The following is an 18,597-nucleotide window of genomic DNA, read 5'->3' as shown; positions in this document are numbered from 1 at the left end:
CGTAGTCACTACTTAATCTAAAAGCACGGGTCTAATAATAACCATCAATAAGAAGCAGCTCGATCATTTGTCTAGGGGATAATATAGTGTCCGATGGAAATATAAAAAGACACTCAAATTCCTGCAGGCTTCTGGCTTTCGGGGGTGGGGGGGGGGGGGGTACTGGGTTTCCACTTGTTGGAGAGAGAGAGAGAGAGAGATTGGTGAGAAAAGGAAAACTTGCCCGGGTCTTTATGAAGCAAATCCGTTGAATCAGGGGAGTGGGCTTCCCCGTTGTTAGCTAAAAGCGGTTTTCCGTGATTCCAGCCACAGATTCCAGGCCCAGAATCTAACACACGTGGCTTCCTTCAAAATGGCTTCCCTCTACGACGGGATCGCTATCGTGTCTCCTGGTGCGTCTGAAGGGGTTGTCCCCCCCAGACCCTCCTTTATACTTCCTCATGGGGTCTCAGGTGTCAATCAGGTTGGGATGATGCAATCTCTCTCTCAACCAGCCCACTTTGCCCGAGGGCTTTACACGTGGTCTCCACGAGACAATAGTCAATGTCGCCTTATTTTGCATCCCGGTGGAACGCGGTATTCGGCACGTCTCTCTCTCTCCCATTTCCTGTGTCTATTCGGCTCTCCCACTTCCTGGGTCTACTGACCCCCTCTCAACTAGTGCTCTTGCAATTCTCACAAAGGAGGGGGCTGCGGACATAACAGAATGTAGTCTGTATGCTTTGTAGATTGAAGGGATTATTTAATAAAGATTCTTGAAAGAAAATGTTTTGTATATAAAGATTCATAGACTACAGTGTTATATAGCGCATGGAAGCAAGCCCTTTGGCCCAATTTATCAGTGCCCATCAAGATGAAAATCTGTGCTAGTCCCACCTGTCTGCATTCGACCCATATTTAAACCTTTCCTCTCCTTGTACCTATCCCAATGTATTTTAAACATTACAATTAAACCTACCTCTTGCAGCATCTTTGGCAGCTCATTCCATATACCTACCACACTGTGTGGTAAACAGTGCTGCTGAGAGCTCCTTTAGATCTTTCCCCTTGCTCTTGAACCTATATGTTCTAGTTTTAAATTCCATTAGCTAAGAAACAGACTGACTATCTAGTCTGTGTTCCTCAGTTTTATAAATCTCTAAGGTCATCCTTCAGCCTCCAATTGCCACTGATGCCAAGGTTGTTAACCAATCTTCAGTTAAATCTACTGATGGATATCTCATAACATTTTTGACATGAAGGGATATAAATGCCCAACCTTCTGATGTGAATTAAAACCCAATTACCTTTGCAGCAGTGCCTTTGAACTGCAAATAATTTTGAGGCTAAGTTGTATCTATAGACAGCTGTTCTGGGACATATCGAGATCTAAGTGACACCATCTCCCCTTACGTGGTTCTATTAAGCCATAATGGTACATTGTGATTATAATTGCTGTTTTCCCCAGTGTGGTTAAGAATTGTTTACCAGCAGTAGAAATCCCTCTAGTATTTATTTTGGGCATTTGTTCTGATCTCTGCCAGTATTAATGCTGAACCTGGTGGCACCTGAGTACCAGTAGAATTTTTAAAACATTCTAAATTGTTTCTTCTGTCACTTCAGATTGTCTTTTTCCTTTTTTTTCTTGTTTTAAACATGTTATCTTTATGTTAATGAGAAAACAAAAGATTTGTACTTGGTCTTTATGAAGAGATGCTCACTTTCCAATTTCATCTGCTCATCTGCAGTGTGGTTGACATAAGATGTTGATTCTTTAGCTTGCCTGGTTTTCTAAGCAAACTATTATTTTGTGTCATCAGATTGTCTAAATCTACTCCTTATAATGTTCAGTTTCTCCTTTTTACAGTTCAGTAAGAAAAAGATAGAAAGGATCAGTGGAAATAGTAGTGGCTTCATTGGTCCATAAGTTTCTCTGATGGTTAACCCACAAACTGTGTCTACTTTATTAAATTTAAGTTCAGTATTTTATATTAATATTTCAATATTTAATGTCTCACATTTGGACTTCAAAGTAATTGCTGTGTATAAATAACATTTTAGCTTCTAAAACACTAATTTGTCTATCCTTTAACGTATTATACACCTTAATTTTTGCATATTCTTCATGGTTAAAGCTAACTTAAACAATTGTTCAAAAAAAAATCTGCTGGAGGAACTCAGAGTGAATCAGCATCTTTGGAGGGAAATGGACAGTGGCCATTCTAGATAAAGGTCCTCTACCTGAAATGGCAATGGTCCAGTTCCCTCCATAGATAATGCTGCCTGATTCGCTGAACTCCAACATTTTATTTTTCTCCAAATTCTAGCATCTCGTGTCTCTTTTGTCGCTATTAACAATTGTTAAAATCAATTTAATTTCTTGCCCATCATTTTTCCTAGATGGAACTTCGACAGCTGATCCAAGCTCAGACTGGAACGCCCCAACAGAAGAATGGGGTAATTGGCTAGCAGAGGAGCCTACTCCAGCTGTGCATCCTGAGGAGACTGTTACAGAAGCTCAGAAGGTTAGTAACCCTGGCCATTGTTGCTGAGCTCCCCTTCCGTGCCCTTCACACTCCTATGCAAGGTTACACACTGAGCACAATGATGGGGTTGTCCGTTGCCTTTTTTGCACCTGTATAGTCAACGTGAGTTCAAACAGTGGTGAATTCAACAGGGACCATGTGATCTTTGTACCCTAGCATTTTTGCCCATGTGATGCCGTTCATGATAGTGTGATTACATACGTCATTAGTATTGGAAAGATCTCACACTTGCATCGTTCTATTTTTAAGCAATGCTAATGGGAACTGCACTTTGATCATGAGGTGCTGTCAAACCAAGTACTTAGAAAAATGCTTATTATAAATTCTTGTGCACTCCATGCCTAATTTGCAAATGAATGCAGCTGAGTCTGAAGAGTAAACTTATAAAAATATTTTGGTTTAATTTCTGTTTCTTAAATCATGGGTTTTGATGCTAGTTTATAAATACGGGAAATAAAATCATCAAAATGAAAGGTTCATTTTATTTTCCTGATTATGCCTAAGCAAGCGCTGTATTAGTATTTGTGCTCTGCTGGGCAAAGTGAGATAAAATGAACCAGATGAGGAAAATGCAGGAAGGGATAAATAACAGATTTCGAGTGGCAAAGAGAAAGAAATTCAAGGAGAATATATATGAAATGGTAAGCTTAGTGCAGGGGTTCCCTATCTTTTATGCCATAGATCCCTACCGTTAACCGAAGGGTCCATGGATCCCAGGTTGGGAACCCCTGGCTTAAAAAAAAACATATCCTAGCCCATAAAGGTTTTGCAAAGTGTCATTTAGAAGATGCTGTAAAGATGTTGAAGAAGGTCTTGTAGTCAAAGAGACTAAAGTGGAACATTTTGATCTCATCACTAAGCAGAAAGGTGGCGTATCTTTAATACTGTGCATCAGATAGATAACATCATCCCTACTGTAAAATATAGTGGAGCAAGCATCATGTTGTGGGAATGCTTTTTAGCAGCAGGGACTCGAAACATCGTCAAGATTGATGGAAAGATGCATGTAGGTAAAAACAGAAAGATCCTGGATAAAAACCTGCTAGCCTCTGCCAGAAAGCTTAAACTAGAGAGGAAGTTTGTCCGTCAGAAGGACAATGCACACTGCTGGAGCAACCATGGAGTGGCTTTAAATGAAGGAAATTGACGTCCTTGAGAAGCCCAATCAGAGTCCAGAATTTAACCTGATTGAACATTTTGGGTAAGATCTCAAGATTGCTGTCCACCACCACCCAACTAACCTGGCACAGCCTGAGCAACTTTGCAAGGAGGAATGGGCAAATCTTGCTCCATCTTGTGCATTGTTAATAGAGACTTATCCAAGAAGACTACTGGGCTATAATATCTGCTAGGGGTACCTCAACTAAGTACTAATCAAAGGGGGTTGAATTCTTTTGAACTGCTAACATTTCAGTTTATGAATTTTTGGATTTTCATGTTTTACAATTTTCCCTGATATTTGGGTTCCACTATATTTTTTTTTAAAAAGGAGCATGTGATTTACAAATACAAATTTTCAGTTAAATAGATCAAAATTCATGGTTGTAATATTCATTTGTATGAACGAAGGGTTGGGGGCTGAGTACTTTTAAAAGGTACTGTAACTTGGACTTTTGCCTGCACTGTTTGCGGTGCAGATGTGTAGAATCAGCTGCCAGGGCAGGTGGTGGAAGCAGATATGATAGTGTAGTTTAAGAGTCTTTTAGATAGGTATGTAATGGAAGAATATTGATCATGTGCAGTGAGAGGAGATTTAGATTAATTTCACATCATTTGGCGCAGATATCATGGGTCAATGACCTGTTTCTGTTTTGTATTCTATTTGGATTAGCCTCTATATGAGACTCCAGACCCACCAAAAGGACAGCTCAGTTCAGTTAATTAGAACTGGAGAAATAGGCAAACTTTACCATGTCCTCTTCAACAGTATGTTATGAAAGCAAATTTCTGCAGGAGTGGGAGATATTAGCGATTGGATAGTGGAAGAAAATAAAACTAAAATTCAGAAGCAATAAATGAAGAAAAATTACTGGATTTGATTGATCTGGTGATTTCAGATTCCATTGCAGAATTGAAGCAAGCTGAGATGTTTCCAGTCATTGGGAAAACAACTGTCTGGATTTGAGCCAGAAACTGCCAATACTCCTTTCAATATCCAAAACTCTATAAACTAGTTGAGCTGAGGTAGCTGGACTGTTATGTTTGCAGCTGTGCCATGTGCTAGTTTGGAATTCCCAGCTGTTTTGATCTCCATTTCATGGGCAAAGAGAGGTTCTCCCAAGAAACTTACACATTTTTAAAGCCTACCAGCCTTTCAATACTGACAACTGCATCATTACCTCCAGCCTGGGGCATCATGTTCACATAGATTGTAGTCGATTTGAATGAATTCATAGAATTAAAAGATCATTATTAATATAGTATTTACTTGCTTGTACTTGTTCAGTCTGCACTGATGCAAGTACAATTATGTATCAAATTGTATTGGGAGTTTGTTAGTTTGTCAAGGGGATTACAAATTCTACAATTAGCCCCTAGTGCCAAAACAATATTTAAAAAATGTCTTCATTATTTTTAGCAATGAAATTATTTTCCTTTACTGTGGTAAGCTTCTAAATATGAACATTCAATAGACTAGCATTAAGGAAGGACGTGATTGAAGTGGATTAGCAGAAGTACTTTTAGTATTGCACATACCTTGAGCCATGAGAAATCATGCTGTAGTTGTCTCCTGCAGATATTTTCATATTTACAATATTTGGATTTCTCTACTGAGGGGATTGGTTATTTTGAGTTTTTGTATTCACAGGAGGGCATTGCAGAAGTAATGTGTCTTCAGAGGTTTGGGGAGTAATGTAGAATTGAGACATTTTAGTTATGGAACAATAGACTGCACCGAAGTTTGGTGGCCAGCTCACAGATTGCACCCAGGCTAGAAAGAAATAAATAACTGCAGTTTCACCATCAGTTCTAGAGATCTCTTCTGCTTTACTTTTGTACTACCTTGTTGCATTGTTTCACCTGCCATATATTCAGACCATATCGTAACATCAAAGTTTTACACTACACGTGACAATAATAAACCAATGATTAATTCTACAAATGTGAAAATAGCAGGGTATTGAATCACAGGATTCACTTCCAGTGGTGCTCCATGCTTGCACTCTGCTATCTGAAAATTGTACTGCAGTTACTTGCTGCGGCTACTCACAATTCCTGCCAAGCCCACAGTCTCAACTAACAGGTAAAACTGGGTCAGCAGACACATGGGAGCCACCTTTCCCTGCAGGCTTCGTTCCAAATTACATGTGCTTGCTTGCAACCATCATTGTTCATTCACCATAGCTGGGTCTAACACTTTCCCAGTGCGATTGACCAAAAAAGCAGTCGGGCTATTAAGGGGTGGGCAACAAATGTTATCCTTTGCAGCAATACTTTAAGGATTTCCATTCATCCGAGTTGACCATGGATGTTACATCCCAGCTGTCTGTGATATGCAAGCCAAGGCAGTATGACATGGACAGCAAGCTGTTGCCCATGTAAAGGCTTCCCCCTCTGCACAGCTGATCAATCCAAATGATCGGCAGAGGTTAATACTGTTTGGTACCAGTGGCATCACTGGAGTTGCCACTCAGTGTTGAACTCAATGTAGGACTGCCTTAGGGACTCCAGCCCCAGATTTCCCCTCAGTGTTTACTCCTAAGACCTTTCCCAAGAGTGAGCATGTCCTCAAGGCAGTGAAGGCTTGAGATCAGTTTTCCTTCTCTTGGACGAGCTCCATCTGCCCAAAGCAGCTAGCATTAAGCCACCAGTAATCTGCCTTTGACCCTTCTCCCATCAGTAGAAATGTTTCTATTGGTCTTAGTAGCTAATCCACGTGTGATGGCCAGGAGCTAGACTTGGTTGTCAGGGATGCATGGCACTAGGAGCATTTAATAGGTTGTGGGAGCTTATCCCTACTCCCACTCCTAGCTGTAACAACATTAAGGAACTGCAGCAGAAAATGCAACCTCCAAAATGCAGCAGAAGTAATTGGCTAATTACTTCTGTGGATGAGAATTAGCATTTCTTTTGGTTGCAAAGTTGAGCTCTGGATGTTACGACAGATTCAAAACTCCAATTATTTGGCAGTCTTGGAACAGGCTGGACTGGCAGATTTTCTAGTCTATCAGATTTTACTGCTAAGATTAATCCAACAGTTTCTTAACATATCATACAGTAATTTTCATTTGTACATCATCTATATTAGTGACTTGTTTCAGAATATAATTGGTGAGGTTTGTAAATTTGAAGATGACATCAAAATTAATGGTGTAGTGGGCAGTAAAGAAGGTCGAGTAAGATTTCTTCAGCATCCAGATCAACTGGGGAAATGGCCAGGGAATAGCAGGTGGAATATAACACAAATAAGGGTGAAGTGTTGTATTTTGAAAAGGTAAACCTGTGCGAGGCTTGTGTAGTAAATGATGGGGCTTTGGGGACTGTTGTAGAACAGAAATCAAGGTGTACAAGTACATAGTTTCCTGACAGTGGTGAAGCAGGTAGACTGTAGTGAAGAAAGCATTTGCCTTCATCAGTCAGAACATTTGAGTAAAAGAATTGGGATGCCACTTCACAGCTCTGCAAGATACTGATGAAACCCCACTTGGAATATTGTGTTCCATTCTGGTTACATAAGAAAGATGTCATTAAGCAAAAAAGGATGCAGAAAGATTCACAAGGATGTTACCAGGACCGGAAGGCATGAGTTATAAGGAGAGACTGGATAGGCTGGGGCTTTTTCCCCTGGAGTGTAGGAGGCCAGAGGTGATTTCATAGAAGTGTATAAAATCATAAGGAGAATAAATAAGATGAATGAGAGGCCATGAGACCCAGGAGCAGAATTAGACCACGGCCTACTCAAGTCTGCTTCATTATTTCATCATAACTGATTTATTATTCCTTTCAACCCCATTCTCCTGTTTTCTCCCCGTAAACTTTTGATGCCCTGACGAAATAGGAACCTATCAATCTCTGCTTTAAATATACTCAATGACTTAGCCTATACAGCTGTCTGTGGCAATGAATTCCACAGATTCACCACGCTGTGGCAAAAGAAATTCCTCTTCATGTCTGTTCTAAAGAGACGTCCTTGTATGCCGAGGCTGCGTCCTCTGGCCGGAGACTCACCCACTATAGGATACATTAACACATCCACTCTATCTAGGCCTTTCAACATTTGTTAGGTTTTAATGAGATTGCTGTCTCATTCTTCTAAATTCCAGTCAGTATAGGGCCAGAGCAATCAAATGCTCTTCCTATGTTAACCCTTTCTGATCTGATCACTTGGCTGTCCTTCTGTCTGCAAACAGACAGAGGCTAAAGAGCAAGGCTCCAGAGATTAGGACAGCAAAGAGGGGCTGTGGGAGGCGATGTAGCAGATACGGAATTGCTTTAGTTGGTGGACTGAGCCATGTTCAATGACTCATCTGTGGATCTGAATGAATGCATCATGGTTGTCACAAACTTTATAAAAACAATTGTAGATGAGTGTGTGCGCACAAAATCAGTCTTCCCCAACCAGAAGCCCTTAATGAACCATGAGATTTGCAATCTGTTGAGGACCAGATCAGAGGCATTCATGTCTGATGACCAAGAAAGTTACCAGAGGTCCATTTACAGTTTCTAGAAAGCCATCTCAGAGGCAAAGTGGCAATTCTGGACCAAATTTGAATCAGCAAAGGGTGCATGAAGTTGTAGAAGGGCTTGAATGCTATCATCTCTTGTATAGTAAACTCAAGCGACATAGGTGACAACTGGTCTTCACTTCCAGATGAGCTCATTCTTGCCTTCTATTCTTGCTTTGACCGTCAAAATAGAGTAATCATCACAAACTCCCACAGCCCTCGATGATACTCTGATTTCATTCTCTGAGGACAACATGCGATCTGCCTTTTGGGCGATGAACCCATGAAAAGCATCTGGTGGGGTACCTAGCCAAGTACTAAAGACCCTGTACTGTTAATTGGCTGGAGTATTCAGTGAGATCTTTAACCACTCACTTCAGCAGTGCTTCAAGCAGGCTTCACTTATTCCAGTGCCCAAGAAGAATGTGTTAACCCTCAATGACTATCATCCTGTAGCACAGTGATGAAATGTTTTGAGAGATTGGTAATTGAACGTATCAACTCCTGCCTAAGAAGTGACTTGGATCCACTCCAGTTTGCCAGCTGATGCAACAGGTCCACCACAGATGCCATCTCATTGGCTCTTCACTCAGCCCTGGAACACCTGGACAGCACACATCAACATGATCTTCATCAATTACAGCTCAGCATTCAATACTATCATCCCCTCAGAACTAATGAGTAAGCTTCAAGACCTTGGCTTCAATATTGCCTTGTGCAATTGGATCCTCTATTTCCTCACTTGCAGACCCCAGTCAGTTTGAATTGGCAACATCTCCACAACCTCCATCAGCACTGGTGTGCCACAAGGCTGTGTGTGTAATCCCTGCCCTACTGGCTTTACACGTATGACTGTGTGTCTAAGTACAGCACGAATATTGAAGTTTGCTGATGACATCACTGTTGTAGGCGTGACAAATTAGCATATAGGTGGGAGGTTGAAAATCTGACTGGGTGGTACCACAAATGACCAAGGAACTGATTACTGATTTCAGGAGGAGGAAACCAGAGGTCCATGAGCCAGAGGTGGAAAGGATCAGCAACTTTAAATTCCTCGGTGTAATCATTTCAGAGGACCTTTTCTGGGCCCAGTGCACAAGTGCAATTATGAAGAAAGCGCAACAATGCCTCTACTTCCTTAGGAGCTTGCAAAGATTTGGCATGACATCTAAAACTTTGTCAAACTTCTATAGATGAGTGATGGAGAGTATATTAGCTGGCTGCCTCACAGCCTGGTATGAAAACACCAATGCCCTTGAAAGGAATATACTAGGAAAAGTAGTTGATGCAGCCCAGACCATCATGGGTAAAGCCCTCCCCACCATTGAACCTGTCTACGTTTAGCATTGTCACAAGAAAGCAGCATCCATCATCAAGGACCCCACCACCAAAGGTCATGCTCTCTTCTTGCTGCTGCCAATCAGGAGAAAGGTACAGGAACCTCAGGTCTTGCACCACCAGGCTCAGTAACGGTTATTACCCCTCAACCATCAGGCTCTTGAACCAAAGGAGGTAACTTCACTCAACTTTACTTGCCATATCTTTGAAATGTTCCCACAACCTATGGACTCACTTTCAAGGACTCTTCATCTCATGTTCTCAATATTTATCACTTGCTTGCTTATTTATTTATTTATTTATTGCTGTATTTGCACAATTCGTTGTCTTTTGCATATTGGTTGAACACTCAGGTTGGTGCAGTCTTTCATTGATCATGTTATGATTATCTTTCTATTATGGATTTATTGAGTATGCCCGCAAGAAAATTAATCTCAAGGTTATATATGGTGATATACATGTAGTTTGATGATAAATTTACTTTGAACTTTATTCCCAGAATCATTCTCTCCAATTCTAGCACATCTTTTCTTAGAGGAAGGGTCCCAAAACTGCTCATAATACTACTACAAATGTGGTCTCAGCAGTGCCTTATAAGGCCTCAACATTACATTCTTGCTTTTATATACTCTCAATACTAACATTGCACTTGCTTTCCTTAACACTGACTCAACCTGCAAGTTAACCTCTAGGAAATCCTACACAAGGACTCACAGTTCCCTTTGCACCTCTGATTTTTGGAATTTCTCCTTGTTTAGAACTATGCTATAACTATAGGACTATGTCTTTATTCCTTCTACTGAAGTGCATGACCTTACACTTCCCTACTACTAGTCACCAGCAGCCAACCAGAAAAGGCCACTTTTATTCCCACTGTCTCCTGCCAGTCAGCCAATCTTCTGTCAATGCATCTATCTTTTCTGTAATACGAATGGCTCTTAATTTGTTAAGCAACCACATGTACAGCACCTTGTCAGTCTTTCCAAGTGTGTGTGCGCGCACCTGCGCACATGCGTGCACATATATAATTTTTGGCACACTGCTAGTTTATTTCACAGTGAAGACTGACACAAGATACTTATTAAGTTCATCCCCCATTTCTTTGTCTCCTGTTACTACCTCTTCAGCATCATTTTCTAGTGGTCCAATATCCACTCTCTTCTCGCTTTTACTCTTCATTTATCTGGGGAAAATCTTTTGGTATCTGCTTTGATATTAATGGCTATCTTATCTTCATAGTAAATATTTATCTCTTTTTTAGTTGCCTTCTGTTGGTTTTTTTAAAGCATCTCAATCTTCTAGCACTCCGTGTTTTTTTTTGCTTTTTTTAAATAATGCTTTCTCTTTGCTTTTATCTGTCTTCAACTTCCCTTGTCAGCCACAGTTGTCTCATTTTCCTATTAGAATAGTACTTCATCCTTGGGATGTAGCTATCCTGCACCTTTTGAATTGCCCCCAGAAACACTGTCCATTGGTGTTCTGCCATCATCCCTCAGAGTGTCACCTTTTAACCAAGTTGGGCCGATTCCTCCTCGTGCCTCAGTAATTCCCTTTACTCCGCTTGTAGAGTCATATAAAACACAGCACAGAAATATCCTTTCAACCATTTAGTCTATGTCGAGGCACTAAAACAGCCTAGTCCCAACGACCTGCACCTGGACCACAGCCCTCCATACCCCTTCCATCTATGTACTTATCCAAACTTCCCTTAAATATTGAAATCAAAATCACACCCACCTCTTGCGCTGAGCTCATTCAACACCCTCAACCATCTTCTGAGTGAAAAAGTTCCCCCTCAGATTACCCTTAAACATTTCACCCTTCACCTTAACCCATGACCTCTAGTTGAAGTCTCAACCAACCTCAGTGGGGAAAAAAGCCTGCTTGCATTTACCCAGTTTTTCACTCCTCATTGTTTTGTATACCTCTATGTCAGATCTCCCCTCAAACTTTTACGTTCTAGGGAATAATGTTCTAACCTATTCATTATTTCCTTATAACGCAGGTCCTCCAGTTGTAAATTTTTCCTTATTTATAGCTATCATGTATGCAGGTAGGTGAACAAAACTGGACACAATACTCCGAACAGTAGGCCTCACTAACGTTTTATACAACTTCAACATAACATCCAAACTCCTGTACTCAGTACTTTGATCTATGAATGCCAATGTGCCAAAAGCTTTCTACCTGTGCTGCCATTTTCGATGCGTTATGGACCAGATTCCAGATTCCTTTGTTCTACCGCACTCCTTTATGCCCAATTACTCACTGTCTAAGACCTACCCTGATTGGTCTTCCCAGTGTGCACACTTGTCTGCATTAAATTCCATCTGCCATTTTCCAGCTGGTCCAGATTCCCCTGCAAGCTTTAATAGTCTCCTGCACTGTCAACCTGGCACTGCTACAGGTGGAAATTCCCACTTAGTTCAAAAAGGCAACAATTATACCAGTGCCTAAGAAGAATATGAGTTACCTTAATGACTCTCGCCCAGTAGTATTCACATCTACAATGATGAAATGCTTTGAGAAGTTGGTCATGACTAGATTGAATTCCTGCCTTAGCAAGGATCTGGACCCATTGCAATTTGCCTATTGCCACAATAGGTCACCAGCAGATGTAATCTCAGTGGCTTTTCACAGAGCTTTAGACCACCTAGACAACACAAACACCTATGTCAGGATGCTGTTCATCGACTGTAGCTCAGCATTTAATACCATCATTCCCACAATCATGATTGAGGAGTTACATAACCTTAATCTCTGTACCTCCCTCTGCTATTGGATCCTCAACTTCCTAATAACTTCCTAACAAGATCCTCAACTTCCTAATAAGAATAAGGGGTAGGCCATTTAGAACAGAGTTCAGGAAAAGCTTTTTCACCCAGAGAGTTGTAGATCTATGGAATGTTCTGCCTCAGAAGGCACTGGGGGCCTATTCTCTGGATACTTTGAAGAAAGAGTTAGATAGAGCTCTTAAAGATAGTGGACTCAAGGGATATGGGGAGAAGGCAGGGATGGGGTACTGGTTGTGGATGATCAGCCATGATCACATTGAATGGTGGTGCTTGCTCGAAGGACCAAATGGCCTACTCCTGCACCTATTGTCTAAATGGAAGACCACAATCTGTGTGGATTGGTGATAACATCTCTTCCTCACTGACAATCAATACTGGTGCACCTCCTGGGTGTGTACTTAGCCCACTGCTCTACTCTCTCTTTACCCATGACTGTGTTGGTAGAATCTCAGAGGTTGACGAGAGGGCATACAGGAGCGAGATATGCCAACTAGTGGAGTGGTGCTTAACGTCAGTAAGACAGAAGAGCTGATTGTGGACTTCAGGAAGGGTAAGACGAAGGAACACATACCAATCCTAATAGAGGGATCAGAAGTGGAGAGAGTGAGAAGTTTCAAGTTCCTGGATGTCAAGATCTCTGAGGATTTAACCTGGTCCCAGCATATCGATGCAGTTACAAAGAAGGCAAAACAGTGACTGTACTTCATTAGGAGTTCGAAGAGATTTGGTATGTTAACAAATACACTCAAAAAACTTCTATAGTTGTATCATGGAGAGCATTTTGACAGGCTGCATCACTGTCTGGTACAGAGGGGCTACTGCACAGGACCAAAAGAAGCTGCAGAGGGTTATAAATTTAGTCGGCTCCATCTTGGGTACTAGCCTACAAAGTATCTAGGACATCTTCAAGGAGCAGTGTCTGAGAACGGCAGCATCCATAATTAAGGACATCTAGCACCCAGGGCATGTCCTTTTCTCACTGTTACCATCAGGTAGGAGGTACAGAAGCCTGAAGGCACACACTCAGCGATTCAGGAACAGCTTCCCCTCTGCCATCCGATTCCTAAACAGACATTGAACTCCCTCCCTTTTTTAATATATATTTCTGTTTTTGCATGATTTTTAATCTATTCAATATACATATACTGTAATTGATTTATTATTTTTTCTTCTGTATTATGTATTGCATTGAACTGCTGCTGCTAACTTAACAAATTCCACAACACATGCTGGTGATAATAAACCTGATTCTGATTCAGTACACACCCAATCTTGGTGTTATCCACAAAATTGATCCAGTTAACCACATTATCATCCAGATGGTTGATGTAGATGACAAACAACAAATGCAGAAAAGCTTTTGACACTGGGTTCCACAGCACACCCAGTAATACACAACTGAACTCTCCAGTGCATGGATTTGGGGATACGTGGATAACAATGGTTTAATCTACCAATCCTAGTGACCCAATTGCTGAACCATTAACCAAATAATTGGCTAATGGTTTGTCAGGGTTTCACTTAAGTGTATTTTTCCACTTAGAGTGATGATCTGTAGGACAGTAACTAACAGCAGGAGGATAGCACTGATTCAGGGGTCGGCAACCCGCGGCTCTTTCATCCCTGTGCTGTGGCTCCCTGTGGCTTTGGAAAATAAATGATGAGTGTTTAATTAAAATGTATTTTATGTTAGTTTGTTAGTTTTTGAAATGTAATTCTAAATTTGAAGATAATGGTGATCTTGTATAATCGAAATAAAACGTGTTTTTTTTTGCTATTAATATACGTCACCAATGCCTGACACCCGCCAGTGCGCGATTTCTTTAATTTTTCGATCCAAGGTAGGCTAACTATGGAGAATTCTAAAAAAAGAAAAGTGACTGAAGAAAACAGAATGTTTAATGATACGTGGGCAGATTCATTTGCTTTCACTGCTGACGAGACTGGTTTACCGGTATGCTTAATATGCAATGAGAAACTAGCAAACAACAAAAAGTCAAATGTCGCAAGATATTTCCAGAATAAACACGCAGCCTTTGCTCAAAAATATCCGGATGGAGATGAGCAAAAAAAAGCTGTTTTGGAACTGATGCGGAAGGTTGATCTGAGCAAAAATCATTTCAAGAAGTGGATGAAGTCTGGAAAATCAACTACATATGCTAGTTTTGTTGCCGCTCAGGAAATGGTTTGCTGCTGGCGGACAATTTAAGTTCAGCGTTTTTCATAACTACAAGAAGGACTCAAATAGACATTGAGTATTTTACTTAAAAGTAACCTTCAACCCAACGTCTTTTTATCGGAGTTCAAAATGTTTTTTGTTGCATGCAGAAATGTAATTTCGTTTTCTCTGCAGTAGTTCATCGATTTCATAAATGCAACACATTATAATTTGTTTACACATAGCATAAAGGCAAAAAAAACACGTATGCAGTGTTATTTCATTTTAAATGTCAAATGGGTTTTGTGGCTCCCAGTGTTTTCTTTTCTGTGGGAAACAGGTCCAAATGGCTCTTTCAGTGGTAAAGGTTGCCGACCCCTGCACTGATTGATACTCTTCTGAAAAATCAGTAGAGGTAGCATTGTCCAAATAGCCTGTAGTTCTGTTCGATTCTATATCAAATTGATCTGAGTAGATAGAAAAAATAATCTATTGACTATATTTTGTGGAATCATTTCAGGATGGAATACTTTCTAATTTATACGTATATTTTCTTTTTTATTTACCAGTCTGGGTGAAAAGACAGTCTGCTTCAGTCTGAATAGAATTATCCAAGTTGTGGATTGTTTTAAAAGACTTGTTAAATTTTGCAGGTGTCAGATGAAGATAAAGAAAAAACAGATGCTGGTTTGCAAGGTTCTGCAAGCAGCAAATCCAAGAAGAAGAAGAAGAAGAAGAAAAAGAGTGAAGATACTGCTGCTGCTGCACAAGTGAGCATGTGCCCCATGTCCAGTGGAGTTCATTAAGTTGCTGCAATCTTGTGTTTTTTTTTCTAAAAGTGATGTAGGTCAGATGGCAACTGTGATGCAAAAAGTAAGAGAAATTTGAAATGGAAAAACAGTTGTGGATTTCCGGCCGCAAGTTAATTGGTGTTTGCATAAGAAAATTGGTAGCCAGAGGATGTAGATTTAAGATGATAGACAGAAGAGCTAGAGAGGGAAACCACTTTCCCAAAGGCAGCAATGTATTACAAATGAGAATGAGGTGCCTGAGAGTAAAAAAGTGGATTCAGTAAAAAGACAACCTGATAGCAGTAGGATATGAGTGAGGAGAGTGAATGGGGAAAACTACTTGGAACAGCCAGTACAAGTACAAAAGTTAGTGGCTTTCCTCAGTGATGTTCTGATTGGCAATAATGAAAACTCACGGTCAGGACAGAGATACTAATGACATATTATTTCAGACATCCTCGTGGTGGAGTTGTAAAGATAGCAAAGTGGTAAATGGAATCTATGAATCTTGAATCTATGAAATTGCTTTGAAGATGATTTCAGTGATGTATGTATCAGAATCAGGTTTAATATCACTGACACTTGTTATGAAATTTGTTGTTTTGCACAGCAATACAGTGCAAGACAAAAATAAAATTACAATACAAAATGTATATAAAAATATACATTAAGTAGTGCAGTGAGAGAGCAAAAATAGTTGGCATCTGAGGATTTCAGTTTTGTATTAGCTTTGTAAATGAAAGCAATAGTTTCATTACAGGCTTAAATAAAGAGACCTAAAGTGTTAGCTGGCAGCCTGTCAGGAAACATAAGTGGCTTTGAAAATGTGGTGTGAATTATTGAACACTGATACTGAAAATCTAGAGCTGCAAGGAGGTCATCGACCAGTTTATAAATGACATGACACTAATGAAGGTGAATGGCTGTGAGGGCAAAGGCTGAGGATGACCTGTAATGGAATGGTGGGCAAATGAGGTTAAATGAAGGGAATGATGGTATGGTGAGTGGATTTTTGAATGAGATTAAACCGGGGTCACACCTATTTAGCAGAGTGGTAAAAGGAAAAAATCATAAAATTTTTAAAAGGCAGAGAAGTAGGATACCCAGGAAGATCTCTCATCAAGAAATCTCTAAAGCAAGTAGTTCATTATCACCTTTTTGTTGGTGAGAAGATTCTTGAGCATTTTCTACAAATTAGTGTTTCAACAATAACATCATTGGCTATGAAAAAATGAATATATTTACTAACAAAAGTTTGATTGAGTATGAGCTGCTTGATTTTTTCCATTGATGTATTTTAATAGCCTGTATATTTTACCTCTGTGCACAGTATACCTGCTAACCAACTTTTCCTAGTCTTTTATCATTGAATTTCCCTAAAGAAATGGTTGATCACCCTATTATCACCTTGTTACATTGATACCCAAAGTTATCGGAATCAACAGACTCAAAAACACAAATCTGCTGTAGGAGCTTATCAGTCAAGTAGCATCTGTGGAGACAGAGAGGTGGTCCACGTTTTGGGTTGAAATTCTGATGCAGGGTCTCAACCTAAATGTCAGCCATTCCTCTACTCTGCAGATGCTGTCTGACCGGACTTCCTCCAGCAGTTTTTGGCTCCAGATCACAGCATATGCAGTCTCTTCTCTTGATCTGGAGTTGAGTTAATTGATGCAAGACCCATATATCAACATTCAAAAAAGAGCCTTCCATGCAGGAATTAAAATGCTAATGTATGAATTTTCAGCAGTTTTCTTTAGTGAAGTTAAGGTTCTCAACTGTTCATAAGTGTATTATAGTGTAAATACTTTAATAAAAAGGAGGTCGAGGATCAGGAGAAGGAACCCACTTGTGGAGACCAGGAGCAGCTCATTGTGAAGGCCCAGCCTGAAGAAGAGAGTTCTTCACCCGTTGAAACCATATGCACTAGTGAACTAGCTGAGGTAAGAACTGGCAACAGAAACAAACTGTTGCTGATGCTGGAAACCTGAATTTAAATGCAAGATGCTGGGAACACTTTAGGACAGCTGGTAGTGCTGCTGTCTCACAGCTCCAGCAACCCCAGTTCAGTCTAACCTTTGGTGTTGACTATATGGACTTTGTACATTCTCCCAGTGACCTTTTTCCTTGATTTGCTTCTTTTTCCTCTTGGATCCCACAAAAGTAAAAAAAAATTGCACTGCCGTAGGTGAATGGTGGAATCTGGAGAGAGAGGATGTGAAAGTTGGGAGAATAAAATGGGCCCAGTGTAGGTTTGATGTTGATGGTCAGCTAGATTTTGTGTTTGATTACCTGTTCTTATATGATTCTGCCTCAAGCTCTATGACCCTCAGCATCAGGACTCCAGATACAAGCCTTCAACCAAAACATCGGCAGTTCCTTTGTTGTATGGATTGTGCTCAATCCATTGAGTTCCTCCAGCAGACTGTTTGTTGCGCCTTGGTACTCAATCAGTCAGGTAGCATTTATGGAGAGGGAAGCCATTAACCTGTAGGATGATGAGCTCATTTGATTGGCACCCATTATCACAGACTTCATCACTGGCACAGCATAGCTGCAGTGTGTTCCATCTACAAAATGCATTCACTTAGGCTACTGTGATAGCAAATCCTTAACTCATCAGTTCTGCTTCCAGAAAGAGCAATGATAGCAGCCACAGGGGAATACAAAGTCCCCTCAGAGTCCCTGCCAACATTGCATAGTGACTTTAAGATTTAGTTGGTCCAAATATTGTAACTTGCTGCATTGGGAACGTTTTCAATACATGGCTCACTCTTACCTTCTCAAAGGGCAATTGACCTTTCTAACAATTCCCAACACCTGTAAATGGATGTATTAATGAAGAGATGCTTGGTCCACTGATTGCCAAGACTCCTATGCACTTGTAAACACAGTACAAGATCATTAACAAATGTTACTTGAGCAGTGTGTTAAAGAGTGGAATTAAATTAGCCAAATTATTGTGTTTTGTTGAGTTCAGAGATGTTGCTTGCTGTAATGAAAAGGCAGAGTTAAACCCTAGCAATCCTGTCTTATGAGACGCCTGTAGAAATTTAGGACAGAAGAAAGCCTATCATTGTGGAGGTATTGAATGCCTCCCATTAAGGATTTTAGGGAGGGTTGGCTAACAAAATCAACAATTTAATGAAAGCAGTATGGGTCACAGAATGCATCCTGTACAATGTAGGTACTATGTAATGACCTGACAAGTCCATCGCATGCCAGCAATTACAGTAGTGCTGCCTTGACCATTGGAGCAACCCAAGGTCTGAGAGATTGGCTCCAGAGTGAACCAGCTGAGACTCATCAATTCCAGCTAACCTC

The 18,597-nt window shown here is 40.4% G+C and overlaps 1 protein-coding gene across 1 annotated transcript in view; it reads left to right on the top strand.

Moving 5' to 3' along the window:
- The window catches only part of mtdha (metadherin a), a 107,377-nt gene that overhangs the window by 72,010 nt on the left and 16,770 nt on the right, over nt 1-18,597 (top strand). The window contains exons 8-10 of the mRNA XM_059977082.1: nt 2,380-2,504; nt 15,136-15,252; nt 17,094-17,216. Coding sequence (XP_059833065.1) covers nt 2,380-2,504; nt 15,136-15,252; nt 17,094-17,216 — 365 coding nt within the window. The remainder of the gene's footprint in view (nt 1-2,379; nt 2,505-15,135; nt 15,253-17,093; nt 17,217-18,597) is intronic.

This window comes from Hypanus sabinus, chromosome 1 (genome assembly GCF_030144855.1).
Source record: "Hypanus sabinus isolate sHypSab1 chromosome 1, sHypSab1.hap1, whole genome shotgun sequence".
Classification (NCBI taxonomy): Eukaryota; Metazoa; Chordata; class Chondrichthyes; order Myliobatiformes; family Dasyatidae; genus Hypanus; species Hypanus sabinus.
Note: the sequence above shows the minus strand (reverse complement) of the source record. Positions and strands in the feature narration are given on the sequence as shown.